The sequence below is a fragment of the Vulpes vulpes genome, chromosome 16 (genome assembly GCF_048418805.1).
Source record: "Vulpes vulpes isolate BD-2025 chromosome 16, VulVul3, whole genome shotgun sequence".
Taxonomy (NCBI): Eukaryota; Metazoa; Chordata; class Mammalia; order Carnivora; family Canidae; genus Vulpes; species Vulpes vulpes.
The window spans coordinates 29,868,102-29,883,122 of record NC_132795.1 but is presented as its reverse complement, the minus strand read 5'-3'; the positions used below and the strand labels follow the sequence as shown (position 1 = coordinate 29,883,122).

General features: G+C 43.4%; 2 protein-coding genes and 1 long non-coding RNA gene across 15 annotated transcripts in view; 1 reads left to right on the top strand and 2 right to left on the bottom strand.

The window, feature by feature from the left end:
• The window catches only part of MFSD6 (major facilitator superfamily domain containing 6), a 70,405-nt gene extending 59,265 nt beyond the window's left edge, over positions 1-11,140 (top strand). For 9 of the 12 annotated variants that reach the window (XM_072741144.1, XM_072741143.1, XM_072741145.1 and 6 more), the window contains 4 exons: positions 4,524-4,685; positions 5,505-5,603; positions 6,736-7,016; positions 9,081-11,140. In XM_072741144.1, the coding sequence (XP_072597245.1) occupies positions 4,524-4,685; positions 5,505-5,603; positions 6,736-7,016; positions 9,081-9,284 (746 nt within the window). In that variant the 3' untranslated portion in view covers positions 9,285-11,140. Of the gene's footprint in view, positions 1-4,523; positions 4,686-5,504; positions 5,604-6,735; positions 7,017-8,897; positions 8,923-9,080 lie in introns of all 12 variants that reach the window. The other 3 variants (XM_072741148.1, XM_072741149.1, XM_072741147.1) reach the window with 1 other exon arrangement.
• NEMP2 (nuclear envelope integral membrane protein 2) overlaps positions 1-15,021 on the bottom strand; it is a 42,894-nt gene that overhangs the window by 5,454 nt on the left and 22,419 nt on the right. The gene's annotated exons all lie outside the window — the stretch shown is intronic.
• On the bottom strand, positions 7,485-10,767 carry LOC140595846 (uncharacterized). Its single transcript, XR_011997751.1, has 2 exons — positions 10,681-10,767; positions 7,485-8,888 (listed from the first exon to the last, which is right to left on the bottom strand). It is a non-coding gene; the product is annotated as an uncharacterized lncRNA (long non-coding RNA).

Genomic DNA, 15,021 nt, shown 5'->3' with positions numbered 1-15,021 from the left:
TAGAGGACCAGAACACAACTGTAGTAAAAACACTGGAAGAGTTTCAGGTAACTAATATGATTACTAGAAGTTTCCATATTTACCTCAAGAATAGGAACCACAACTCCACAATTGTGTTTTATATACAAAGGTGATATTAACCAACCCAATCCTATCTTGTGAATTTTTCAGTTTTGCTAGATTCTTTTCTAGGAAGTGGTATGGATTCTTGTATTTACAAATTTTGAAATAAGGTATCTCAGAGAAACCGATTTTTAATTCTATACCTGCTCTGGAAGATACTGGAGCATACAAGCAGAGGGGCTTTCATCCCTTTGCTACTGGTACCAAAGAAAACTTTTTACTAAATGCTTTACTATATTTTCCTTCAGTTAACACTGCTTTAAGCAATGTAGTTCCCAATTATCTAGTTAGTCCCAAAAAGGAATAAGGAAATTCTAGAGATCTAACTGTAGAGCATCTAGTCCAACTGTCACATCCTACTAGCCCTCAAATTATAAGAATAGTTTAGAATATTTAATAAGATACCCGAGGACACCTGGGACACCTGGATGGTTCAGTTGGTCGAGTGTCTGCCTTCGGCTCAGGTCGTGATCTTGGGGTCCTGGGATCAGCCCCACATCTGGTTTCCTGCTCAGCAGGGAGCCTGCTTCCCCCTCTGCCCCTACTTCTCCCCCTGCTGGTGCTCTCTCTGTCAAGTAAATAAATTAGAAAAAAAAAAAAAGAATCTGACTTCAGTCATTCTGCTGAAAAATGCTTTATCTTGGAACTCAAGGTTTTAGAAAACCGTTAGAATTTTGAGAGAAAAAAAAAAGGAATCCTGTTTACCGCTACAATTCTATTTGACCTGGAATTATAATAAAAATATATTTGTTACAGTTTTGATCACATAAATACATAGGCCTACCTTTGTCTACTTGTAAATCCAGCAGTTGATTGCTCACACACAGACATATCGCTGGATTTGGCTTCACTTTTAAAGTTAGTTTACAGGGGCAGCCTGGGTGGCTCAGCGGTTTAGCGCTGCCTTCAGCCCAGGGCGTGATCCTGGAGACCTGGGATCCAGTCCCACGTCAGGCTCCCTGCATGGAGCCTGCTTCTCCCTCTGCCTGTGTCTCTGCCTCTGTCTCTCTTAGTCTGTGTCTCATGAATAAATAAAATCTTAAAAAAATAATAATAAAGTTAGTTTACAGTCATTTGGTGCAGTCTCAGATCTTTGATGATTCATCTTTTTTTTTTTTATAAGGATTTTATTTATTTATTCATGAGAGACACAGAAAGAGAGGCAGAGACACAGGCAGAGGGAGAAGCAGGCTCCCTGTGGGGAGCCTGATGTGGGACTGGATCCCAGGACCCTGGGGTCGCGCCCTGGGCCCAAGGCAGACGCTCAACCACTGGGCCCCCCAGGCGCCCCTTAATGATTCATCTTTAAGAAATGATTTCCACACCTATGTTGTATTTCACTTTGAATATATTCATCTTATTTCTTAGAACATTTGAATTTTCCCCTTAGTGTTGCTAATGAAGAAATATACAGAACTGAAAAGAAATGTAGTCAGCAGCATCTTTAATGACCTAAAGGGGAACACCTGACATTTCCATCGTGTACTAACTACTGTGTCGCCACTCACCAATGCAGATCACGGGGCTGCTGGGTGGCACCATCGGTTGAGTGGCCACCTCCTAGTTTGCCCAGGCCACGATCCCGGGGTCCTGGGGTCGAGCCCCGGTGCATCCATACTCAGCAGGCAGCGGGCCTGGGATTCTCGCCGCTTCCCTCTGCCCTTCTCCCTGCTCAGGTGCCACTGTGCTCGCTCGCTCGCTCTCAAATCAATCTTTAAAAAAGAGCGACTACCTAGGAATTACTCAGCTCTGAAAAAGCTGACACATCTAAGGTATTGCAGTTGTTTGCTCAGATAAAGCAAATACTTTAACTTCTGTGGAAATTAAGTGTACATACTACTTCTAATCTAGTCCATTTTTCTAGGTAAAAAATAACCTACTTGAAGTGATTACCAAAACCTGTATAAACCTCATAAAAATTATTTTTATTCAACTATAGGGCCTATAATCTAAGGCGTGCAGTGGAACACTGCTGATTCATTATTGGACCTTCTAGCTCATCCCTGGTAACTGAACCCTATGCTAGACGTTGTGCATTTTACTGTTTTTAGTGCTGGACAGTTCAGTTCTTTCTACAAATATTCCTGTGCTTTGTACCGGGATACAGGGAGGTTACGTGGAAACAGTACGATCCTTTGGAGTTTTGAAGGGCCCAGGACGGCTTTCAGACTAATTCTTTCATAATACAAACACAAGACCCCTGGGAGGACTCTCCCAATCCCAGGAATCGGGAGTTTTCCAGTTTGGCGCAAGCAGGTAGTGTCGAGGCCCTGTATGGGATCGGAGTACTGTTCTCTGTGATGCTTTTGGATGCTGCTTTCCCTGGTCATGGAGTCTGTACCCGTGGTTCTGCTGCGACACGCGGGTACCCCCGTGAGGGCGACCACCTGCAGATCCCTGCGGCTTCTCTCTGTAAAGCTCTCTCCTCTCTGGTACTCACCCCTGGAACTCCAGCTGCCTGGGTCTCCTCAACTCAGTGGCTCCCCCTCTAGGCCCGGCAGCTTTCAACCCTACTGGGGGAGGAGGGAGGGCAGCGCAGGTGGCTCAGTGGTTGAGTGTCTGCCTTGGGCTGAGGGCGTGATCCTGGGGACCTGGGATCGAGTCCCACATTGGGCTCCCTGCAGGGAGCCTGCTTCTCCCTCTGCCTGTGTCTCTGCCTCTCTGTCTGTCTCATGAATAAATAAGTAAAACCTTAAAAAAACAAACCTCTAATCAGGCAGCAAGGTGTGGCTTATTTGTTTCCCATCAGTCAGAGATCACTGTCCTTACTATTGATGTTCAGCATCTTGGGAACAAGATGTTTTATATATTGTGTCCAGTTTTTATTGTTTCAGAAGGGTGGCAAATCTAGTCCAGTATTCCATTTTGGTCAGAAGCAGACTAATGTCAGATTAAATCTTAAATGAATATTAATCTTTTTATTTTTCTAAACATAAGTTAGGAGTTTCTGATGCTGTTCTCTCCAAATGATATTATTTTTCAGGGAGAAAGCTCATGAGTTAATCTAGGCAGAACTACATGATTTCTATACCCCTTCCAGTTATAAAACCTATTATGACAATATCTTTTTATTACATTTAAGGCAATACTCTAATAAAGATTTAAAATCAGACAATGCAGCTTGCCAAAACAAAAGTATTTTTAATCTGTTATTTTTATCCTTCCTTCCCTCCCAACAAATGGTGAAAATATAACGAAATGGATATTGAGGCACTGTAAATAGTCTCTATTCGCTTTTGGAAAACAAATTAGAACTATATACTAAAAAGGCATCCTCGGAGTCAGTAAGTATATTTGTAGAATTATTGCCAAATAAATAATCTCAGATATGTAAAAAGCTGTATCTCTAGAAATGTTAATCATGGTGCTAATTATAATGGGAAAAATTAGAAATAACCTTAAGTCAAAATAGGTGTCCAAAAAGGGGTTAAAACCCAAAATTATAAAGAACTCCTACAACTCAACAGAAAAAACCCCCAAAGAACCCAGTTCAAAAATGGACTTAAGTAGACATTTCTCCAAAGATGATATACAAGTAGCCAGTAAACATATAAAAAGACGCTCCTCATCACTAGCCACTAGAGAATGCAGATCAAAACCACGAGATACCACTTTATAATAGCACTTTAGGAGTGCTATTATAAAAAAATATAGTGACAAGTGCTGGTCACTGTAGTGGAGAAAATGGACCTAACTCTTGTGCATCTCTCATGGGAATGTAAAATGGTACAACTACTGTGGAAAACAGGCAGTTCCCCAAAGTGTTGGACGTGCTCTCAGTATCTGAACCAGTAATTCCACCTCTAGGCGTACACACCAAAGAACTGACAGCAGGGGACCCAGCAGATGCTGGAGCACCCCATATACACAGCAGCAGTATTCACAATAGCCAGAAGGTGGGCACAATAGAAATGTCCATCAAAAGATGAATGTAAAGTGTTATCTCCGTGCAAGAGGATATTCCAAAGGAGGGAAATTCTGGTACATGCTACAACTTGGATGAACTCTTAAGACATTATGCTAAGTGAATAAACCCGACCCAAAAGGACAAGTTCCAATTCCGCTTATATGAGGGACCCAGAGGAGTCAAATTCAGAAAAAGTAGAATGGTGGCTTCCAGGGCCTAAGTGGAGTTATTGCTTAATGAGTAGGAGTTTCAGTTTGAGATGATAAAATTCTGGAGATGGATGGTTTAGTATCACTCTGAATATACCTAATGCTACTGAACTATGCACTTAAAAATCGTTAAGATGGTAAATTTTATGTTATGCATATTTTTCTAGAAATCAAGTGTATGTCTTTATTAGGTATGCGTGTGTGTGTGATTAAATATCTTGCACTCCAAAAAAGAGTAACCTAAGGAACACTCATCAGACACCCCCACTCTTCTTCCTCTCCAGGAGTGACGCACGCAGCCATCTGGGCTGCATGCATTTCTTACCTCAGTGCGGCAGTTCCCCCTGAGCTGAGGACCTCTGCTCAGGGCATCCTGCAGGGCCTGCACCTGGGCTTGGGGAGAGGTTGTGGTGCCATGATCGGAGGCGTATTAGTCAATTATTTTGGTAAGAACGGCTTTCTCCTCTTCCCCTCCTTCTTTGTTGAAAACTTAAGATTTTTCACAAACACCTCCGTTAACAGGTTACTACTGGATTGCCAGGAGCTAAACTCCAGTGTCCAGGTTACCTTTCTCACACAATGGTAGCCGTAGTTGTAAAGCAGTGTGCTTAAGTCATCAGGATTATTAGAGCCGGCCTGTCCCTGTGCACGCTTTCTGACAGCCTAGTGGGATGCTACACCGGTCCCTCAAAGGAGCCAAACAAGAGTAAGCACATGTGCTTTTGGTTTGAAGCAAGGCGCCCCAAACCTGCTGATAATGATGCTAGAGGAAAGAGAATTCCTTATTGTTATTCCAGAAAACTCTAGTGATTTGCCGCCTTTGGTAACGTCCCCACGTCTCTGTTGACACCACGTGTCTGCGGTGTCGGATCTCCCTCGTCGGAGATCCAGGGTTCGGGGTGAGGAGACTACCCTGCCCCCGGTCTCTGCCATTCCAATTCCTGGTCAGTAGGGCTGCTGAACCCTACTGGGGGTTCAGGAAGAAGAGAGCACCATGGACCTTTACAGTAAGAGGCTCAGAGATGATCCTTTGTAAATGTAGTTTTGAGCTTTGATGAATGACCAACCCAACCCCAGCATCGGGGGCTCCTGGCATGTAGCAGGCCTGTGTTTTTCCACCATGTGAAGCCACTGGCTATTCATTGTTCTCTGGTTTATCCCAAGCTCTGCTGCCTTCCCTGCACTTCAGCACAATGACAATTTGGGATGGAGGCCATCTGCACTTCCTGGAATTACTCTATTTAGTGCTCTGGTTGTTCTCACAGGGGCTGCTGCGACTTTTCGGGGGATCGGCATGGCCTGCCTGGTGATCCTCCTGCTTTTTGCCCTGATCCAGTGGCTGGCAGTGCCAGATGAAGAAGAAGGTAAACCTGTCCATTATTACTTACTGGTTCTAAAGATTGAAGCCATGGAGAATTCTACACACACCCCTCAGAAGCCCGGAGGTAGTAACAGCACACAGCCCAGCTGCCTGGCTGCATTTTCCCCGTGGTCTGTCCGTGAACTTCTGTGCACCACTGCTAAGAGAAGCTGTGCTGAAACCAGTACTGGCCATTTTAAGTAGCTTAAAGTTCTTGGTTTTGTTTTGTTCTATAGTACGAGGTAATACAGGAAGTAGCCGGTTTTAAATTCCTCTGGTATTCTAAGGGATTTCAAATTTGAATCAAATACATATAAAGTTATACAGTAATTTTACAATAGAGAGTGGTACTGTTATGCTTTTACATTCCTTTGAAAAAAGTATCTTTAAAAAACTTAAATTTGAAGTTTTCCTTACCCAGGCATGGCCTTCATTAAAATTGTTAAATAGAAAGGAGGTTCTATCAAATAGAATATACAAGTTGAATCAACTTTCGTTTTTTAATGAAGAAAACCAACCAGCAGAATGGAAATATTCTTGCTTAGCTCTTATGTCCCAGAACAAGGCTCATCATCTTTGATGTTCTGTTCTTTAAGCAGCATTTGCCTTAAGTAGCTTAAGTGCTTCTGTTAAGGGAAAAACTAATTTGTCACAGAAAATCCCAGAGGCAGGTTTTAATGCTAACAAGTTACACAGAAAGGAGGACCAATGCTGATTTTTCTCACTTTTTTTTAAAATCCTAAGTGGATGACACAGTGTTGGTCCTTGCCTTCAGTAAAAGGCCAATAAAATCAACTATTACTGTTTTGATGCTTATCTTTAAAAACTCAGCCCTGTAAATGGACGTAAGGCCACATTCACTATAAGCCATGTCCCCAGATTAAGTGATATCTAAGTTTAATGAAAAAATACATTCCGTAAATAAATGTAAGTTTATGTATAGACATAAAGAGGTCCTGGAAGATCAACATCACATCGATCGTTCAGTCCTTGCACCAAGCAGCCCTCAATACACAGCAAGTTACTGATGTTGCCAAGTACATAGAATGGTCTTACAGGATTGTCTGCTTATTTATTTTTGTTTGTTCAAATATGTAGAAAACTGAAAAATGATTTAAACGTGATTTTCTCTCCAGACAAGACAATGTTGGCAGAAAGGATTCCTGTTCCCTCTAGTCCTGTTCCCATAGCAACCATTGACTTGGTACAGCAACAGACAGAGGATGTCCTGCCACGCATCGAGCCCAGACTTCCACCCAAGAAAACCAAGCACCAGGAAGAACAGGAGGATGTGAACAAGCCAGCCTGGGGGGTCAGTTCCTCTCCCTGGGTGACCTTTGTCTATGCACTCTACCAAATTAAAGAGATGATGCAGCTGACAAGAGACAACCGAGCTCCTGAGATACAGCCTTTGCAGGTAAATTTGCTCCCGTAAGTGGGCTCAGCTGTGTGATTCACTCAGCAAGATTTAGGGAAGGTCTAGTGGGCAAAAGAGACAGGCGGACAATTTCAGTATTCTGGGACAAGTGCGTTATAGAGGTGTATTACACAGTTCTGCAGAGGGAAAATTCTGCCTTAAGGAGTTCAGGAAGGCTTCTTAGAGAAGATGTTTCTTGAAAGAAAGAAAATAAATCCAAGAAATTGTATATTTCTTTAAAATTTCAGTGTTGACAGATACCAGTTCCAGTGAGGATATATGGTTCTTGTCACGGGAGACCATTATTTATTAATCTCTGTAATTCAAAAAAGCTGGTGGGGGCATTATAGATATAATAAGACTTCAGTAAATATCTGATACATTAGTACGTTGAGCCAAAGTAGGAGTCTAATGGGAAATGGGTTGTTTTGCTGGTGGCCTCACATGAGAAATAAAAAGTGTGTTTGGTTTTGTTTTTTGTCCCTAGAGATGTGGTCTCTCCTGAGTCGATAAAATAGTGTGGGTAATTGTTAACTAGAGCTATATACGGTCTTTGGAAATGATCAAGTGTGAGTTCTATGAATAGTTGGGTTAAAGTAATGAGTCTACTTCCCTGTTTATATATTAATCACATCCTTATACTCAGTGAGTCACACACATCAGGTCTTATCTAGAGTAGCTTCAAAGGACACATAAGAAAGATAAAAATAAGGAGTAACTGGATAATTTCCTTTTTAGAAAATTTGAGCTACCTTAATTAAATTTATCACGACTTTGTAAACATGTAATATTTCTGTAATTTAAACCTGAAGAAATCTGATTCTTCACCCAATCTCATAATGCATTGTGGCCCATGCATGATATTACTCATTTATCAAGATTATAAACTCACATGAATGTCCCTGCTCAGTCAAAAAGGAGCATCTTGGGGTGGGAGGAGCATATAAGAGAGGTGAAGGAGAAGAAAGGATGAGATTTCTGCTCGAATAGCAGTGTTTTCATTACTTTGGGTACTCCTCCTATTAGGCTTATGTCGCATTACATTTCTTTGGCTGGCATGGCAGGACTAATAAACATTGGCTGGTATGGCTTATTCTTATGAATAAGAAGTCATTACATTGGGCAGCCCGGGTGGCTCGGTGGTTGAGCCTCTGCCTTCAGCCCAGGCCGTGACCCCAGGGTCCTGGGACCACGGGGTCCTGGGATCGAGTCCCATGTCGAGCTCCCCGCAGGGAGCCTGCTTCTCCCTCTGCCTGTGTCTCTGCCTCTCTCTCTCTCATGAATAAATAAAATCTCTAGAAAAAAAAAAGTCATTATATTAAGATTTCTTTACATTTTAGAATCAGTCACAAAAATAAAACTTTTTCTTTGGTGGTCAGCTTTTTGAAGGAAAATTCATTATAAAAAAAAACATGTTTCTTGATTTGTATCAATCAAGAATGTATCATGCAATGTGCCCACGTGGCATTTCACAGACTTGATGGGGGTGATGTGCTGGAGTATGCGTAACTCGCAGCTACTTACGGTTGGTGACCCTAAGAGCTTATTTCCATTCCCCCTTTTTATGCAGCTGTTCGGTCTTAACTTTTAGTATGTACTTCAAATCCCAAATATTCATCAGGACTCGTAATTCCAGGACAGTCTTTTCCTGGCCTTGTCCCTGAGGCTGCTTCCTGCTCTTGGATCCTGTGGTCTCAGGAAATGACCCGAGTTTCATTTCATGCTGCTGGCTCTGTGACCTGTCACGATGGTGGAGGCTCAGTACATATTTGCTGATGTAGATTGTTTTCCGAGTAGTAACCAGCATCTTGGTAGTGATGTTCCTTTACCCACAAGATGTGTCTGCTTATAGTGTTTGTGTTTTTCATGCGGCTTTGGCAGTTGCACATAGGAAAGGAGATAAAAGGTAAGACATTCTATCTTTATTCCTCTATTTGTTCCCTGAAGTTACTTCAGAGTGATCTCCCCATGTTTCTTAGATCTTACTTGAAGGCATATAAAACGTGTTGGGTTTCTTTGCTAGTAGCACTAACTACAGAACATCTTCTCTTTTTGTCCTTCCAGGGGACCAATGAGAATCGGGGTGATTCTCTAGCTGGTGGAGCCCGGCCTGTCCCACGTGAGACTCAGTCTGACCCATCTAGAAACCAGCCATCCCCTCCAGCAGCAGCACCTCAGACGCAGAGCAGCCCCACCCACCCCAGTGTGGACCAGCATGTGGAGAAGCGGGAGGACCAGCAGGCTCAGCCCGCCGCTGGGGGACACTGAGGGCTCCCACTCATCTCACACCCTGCATGGAACCGGGCCCCTCTGCCAGGACACAGGGAGAGGCTCCCTGAACCTAAGACCTGCCTCACCTTGAGAAGCATAGCACTATACACGCTTCTAAATACCTGGACTCATCAACATGGAAACACACATACACACACAGGAGCTACAGTACATGTTGGCAGAAACAGGTAAACTTCCATTATCTCCCTGGGAAGCACAGAGGGGAAATGGGAGTTTGGGGAGGACTTCCAGTTCTGCGATTGGTTAGGTTAGGGACCATAGGACTTCTTTGCCAATGCAGTAGGGTTGAGAGCAGCAGTTACACTAAGTAAGCGGAGGGAAAGAAAGTGTTTCAAGGTGAATGCTGATGCAATTTCCCTCTTCTGATTATTTATTCTAATTATTTGGTTCTTAATGCAAACTGGGAAGAAATAAAATACATCTATAATTTTGTTTCTCTTGAAGGGAACTATTTAAAAAAATTACATATTTAAGAAAAGTAGCCAGATAAAAGTTACTAGCTTATAAGCTTTTGTTAAAAAAAAAAAAAAAAAGAAAAAGAAAAAGAAAGTTTCATCAGAAACTTGGCATATCTCTAGCAAATATATTTTTATATGTATATGGTATATAATGAAAATAGTCAATCCTCTGAGCAGCAAAAGCCGTTACTGACTACTGCAAACTAAACTGAGCTTTAAAATGCCTTTTGTTTTAAATGGGCTTTAAGACCAGAGGAGGGAATAATTCAAATCAACCAACCAACTGAGTATCCTATGGCTTGACAGACAAGAGTTTACTAAATATAGTGATACTGTAAGTAGCCTCTATCACTATTTAACAGTTTTATAGTGATTTGGGCTCTAAGTAGCTGATGGAATTTTTTAAAAATCACTGGATTCCTAAGGGTTTCTCGAATTAAGCAGTACTATTTACAAATAACAGTATAAGATTTAAGTGCCTGGGAGAGGGATACAATTTTTAAGATTTACACAATGGGTAAATTTTTGTTTTTGGTGAGGGGAAAAGTTGGTGAATAGGAGGCCAGGAATGGAAAAGACCAGAATAAGAAGTAACTATATTTTCCAATGACTAAAGAAACAAATCTCAGAATATTCTTTTCCACAAAGATCCCGTCAGACACCGGGGATCAGATAGGGGTGTGCTACTGTAAATAGTACAGCTACGGCCAGGACAGTGACTCGGTGACTCACGGGTCAAGCCTGCTGCTGAAAATGAAAAGCTGAGAATAGGAGGAAGCCGAGGGAGGGGGGGTGGCTGTAGAAAAGGGAATGCTGCTTTCGCTGAGTGAAGGTCCACGATGGTGTGTGTAGGAACTGTGAGTGAGCACAGGAGAGAGGAAGGAGGCAAGCAGAGTGAAAAACAAGCAACTCACCTTATTAGGATGAGTTGTGGACTGAAGGCTTCTCCACGACACCATCCTTCTGCCCAATACTGCATCTGGGAGGAGAGATTCTATATTTGGATGTCTAGCTTTGCCACAAAACACAGCTTAAAAATAAAATAATGGAAAGGAATAGAATTAAGCAAATAGTTATTTTTGCACTTGAACTGAAACGTACTGTACTGTAAATTATCATGACTCATTTTAAGTGACCTTTAAAATCAGATGATTTATTATGCTTATGTAATTAGAGAAATAAAGAAGTGGACGACAGGCTGAACCTCACCTATGAATGTACAGTATGTGGGTTTGTGAAACTGACTCTAGGAAGTCAAAAACTTATACTGTGTCTTGTGTTTACAGTTCTGATTTATTCCTTTGAAAAGCCTGCTGTTTTGGAAATGCACAGTTGACATGTTGAAATAAAAATAAATATCATTTTTAAAAATTTCTTAAATGACAAAGATGTGACCAAACAAAAGCCCTTTACTCTGTAATGATGGAGGCCAAATTCAACAGGCCTTTGTCATGGAACATTCACTTTGAAAGCTGATTCAGTAATGCAGGACTTTGTGTAGCCTTTTGGGCAGACACCTTCATGGGTTCGTGGACTTCTTAACTTCCTACTGTCGCTAAAGCACCCACCGGCATCTTATTGTTTTATTTTCTATTTATTTATCTGCTTTTTAAGTAGGCTTCATGCTCAACACGGGGCTTGAACTCACGGCCTGAGAGCGAGAGTCATGCGCTCTACTGACTGAGCCAGCCAGGCACCCCTTAGAAAATATTAAAGTGGGTGCAAATTGAATTTTGAGAATTTCATAACCCCACTTGCAACTTCCTGGAAGTCTCCCTGGCAAACTCCCCAGAGTTGTCACAAAGCCTGGGCTGATGTCTTCCTTCACACTCTTTCTGTTGTAGAAAGGGTGAATTAGCTGAGCGCTGAGCTTATCTGGATCGAAAGAGGTTAGCTGCCAATTATTAAACTATTGCCCAAAGCCTTAAGTAGACTACTAAGTAGACCATGATCGTAATTCACGTAGATCCACTAGCTCGCAAACCTCATGAACAGCCCAGGCTAACTCACAGGAAGAGGATGCTGCCTTCCTGGCTCTCTACTCTTGCCGTGGGCACAAAGTGGTCGGCTAGGCAACTCCGGGTGGGCACTTACCCAGGACTTGGGGGGGGGGGGGGGTGTGCTCCTGGGACCATTATTTAAGCAGCGCTCCTCTAAGCAACCTGGAGCTGGGCAGTCCTTGGAAAAGGACGACTACATCCGCAGTTCCTGAGTGGTGGCTGTGAACAGAGATTACCTCTTGTCCCCTAACAACCCAGCGTGGTAAGTACAGCTCACCTCCCCCACCCCGTATATGGGAGTAGCTCCCCTCCTAGGACGAGTCTGCAGCTAGCAGACCCCCTCACGGGACCACGAGCACAAAGCCAGGATACAAATGATGCAACTTCAAACCTGCTTGATGCCAAGGCTCAGGTCCACCGGCACCTTCCCCGGGATGCGGAGGCCACTGCATGCTTCTACTGTGCTGGAACAGGCTCTAAGCAGCCAGGCCTACGCGTGTGCCTGACCTGCATGTGTGTGGTTCTAGTCCCAGCAGGATTTCTAGATACTCCCAGATGCCTAGCACTGCAGCACCTCCCCACTCCTGGAACTTTGTTAGTCGGGAGGGTCAGACCCCTTGCACTCTGGAGAGGCCCTGTGTGGTCTGGCAACCCTATGGAGACCACCTGGGAGGTGGGCAGGGACCCTGAAGGCCCGTGTCACACAAGGGCAAGGACCGGCAGACAGCCGTGCCACCGGCACACCCAGGAGCAATCGCTCCGGCTTCAGCAGAGCTGTGTGGTCTGGGATGGTAGCCGCTGGCCACGGGGGCCAGTAAGCACTTGTACCCTGACGAGCACAGCCGAAGAAGCTGGATCTCTCACTGTATTCAAACAGCCACATGAGGTTCACGGCTACCAGACTGGACAGTGTAGTTACAGAGAGATTACTTTGGGGAGCCATCTGGGCCTCAGTTTCCTCATCTCAGGGCGAGAGGCTGGATCCTAGAATCCTCTTATTCTGTGAAGGTGAGGTATGCCATGACAGCTGACTAGGGAAGTAAAGGTGATTTCCCTTCCAGAAGGTCTCCTGTCCTCTGGTGCACGGGGACAAGACAATGCGATTTCTGAAGCCCCAAACACTCCTGTGCCATCCCAGCAAAGCTCTAGGAATGGCTGGCTCAGGAATTCCAAACCACCAAGCGGGTGGGCGGGAACCTGGGGCAGAATAAAGGTGTGAGAGAAAGGAAATCAGAAAGGAAGTGACCCGATGCCAGGGCAAACTGTGCCTGAGAGTAACCAGAAACACGGTGAGCCCGTCCGGGGGCGCCTGCCTCTCACTCAGCTCTCCCCGCTTCGGGCGGCTAACACAGGACCACCTGCCCTGCTGTGGCTCCAGGGAGATTTTTAGATGGACACCCAGGACCTCACAGCGACGGGGGGAAGTGCAGGCTCTGGAGCCCCAAGTCTGGATCTCCCACACTACAGTGCTATGTTAAAAGGGTTGCCTACACCACCAAGCATTCAGCTCCCATATGCACTATAATCATCCAGTTGTGTGTAGGTACAAGTTAACTGACAAAATTAAGCAAAATATAAATTGAAGAGCTGGGAAAAATGACAAGTAACAAAGGTAATTCTATAGTGTGTAAAAGCCAGACAGGAGAGGTTATAAGACATTTGTTCCACAGTTTGAATATTTTTCTTCTAAAGGGTGTCAAAAAAAAATGTAAGCAAGAATTTTATGATCATTTAACAAGTTACATCCCCTACTCTTTGCCAGATAGTCAGCCGAGGATCTTCTCTTTGTAAACTTGTATTTTGAAAAGGTCAGGAACTTTTGGTTCGCTAAGAGCAATGGAAGTCTCAAAAAATAACATGTGGACCAGTGCTACTCAACTTAATTCTCATTCATTTTTAGGGTACAAAAGTCCTGTCTGTGGTTGATGGAAGGCGGGGGAACTGGTCTGTTGCCCCAGAACTGGCATGCACCAAACATCAGACACAGTCATCTCTTCAACTGATTAACCACAGAGCCACTTACTTGACTTTGTTTTTTAAAGACAGTGGTACAGGCGACAGCAAGAGCATACGGGCCCCGCACAGACTCACATTCTGATTCACTTTAGCAACTTTTCCAAGTCTGTCCTCAGTTGAAAAATGGAAACCACACTAAAGAGATTAGAGTGATTAGAAGTCCAAATGAAGAGGCATAGAAAGGGTCTATATGGCACTTGATAGATGGCCAATAAATGCTGGTACTCCTCCCCTTTCTGCTTTGATTACTCCCTTGTTGGAAAATGGACCAAATCTAAAAAAAGTAAAGATCCCTCCAAATTATTTAAACAAGAGACAAAGAGCAGCTACCCCACTGAATGTGTCTTCCAAGATCTATCCTAGTAAATATACACTCAACCACTCTCTCTGGTGACCTAGTAAGGTATCACATTCAGGGGTCATAGCAAAAATAAGCATAGGGACCCGAAGAACATAATTAGACTCCTTGGCCAGAAAAAGACCGCAGATTTTAACATATCTGAATGAAGAACATGTCCAGTAGAAAGGGGTGGAGATGCCCGTCAACGACAGAAAAATCACAAAAACAACAATCACACAAAGGTAAAGCTGGCAGGGCCTGCCTAAAGGAAGGGTGGTCTTTAACAACAGATTGAATCTCTCATGATATTAGCAACGGTGGCCCCACGGAGGGGGTTGCATTAGATTTTGGTCTGGTGACATTACACATGGGAATTATACAACAAACTCCCTTTGTTCTCTTTCTGCTCAAGCAACCTTTTTACCACCATTTGAACCCTTCAAGGGGTCTTCTGGGAGAGAATCTGCTGGTTTTATCAATTCAAGCGTTTTTAATCCTTCTGCCGGTTTTATTTTTAGCTGTGAATCCCTAAATAGACTCTATGAATTGGCTGATGTGAGGTAGGTCTTCCTATGCGCAAGGACAAAAATCAGGGTTCTGAATCAAATAAGGTCAAGATCCACACCTGCATGGTTAAGTCCTCAATGTCATTATCACCCAGTGGGTGACTCTCAGAAGGCAGCTTACTCTTGGGGTCACCTATAAACACCTCTGTCTTACTGCAGGCTTTAAAATCATACATCTATTATGTTATTTATGCATAACAGCTAGACAAAAACTGATTTTTTTCTCTCTTCTCTCAAATTCTACCTCACTAACTGGGAAATAATCACATACAGGATAATGCTTTTTCTTTTCTTGACAGAACTGCAGAGGTCTTAATACACCCACATGTTAAA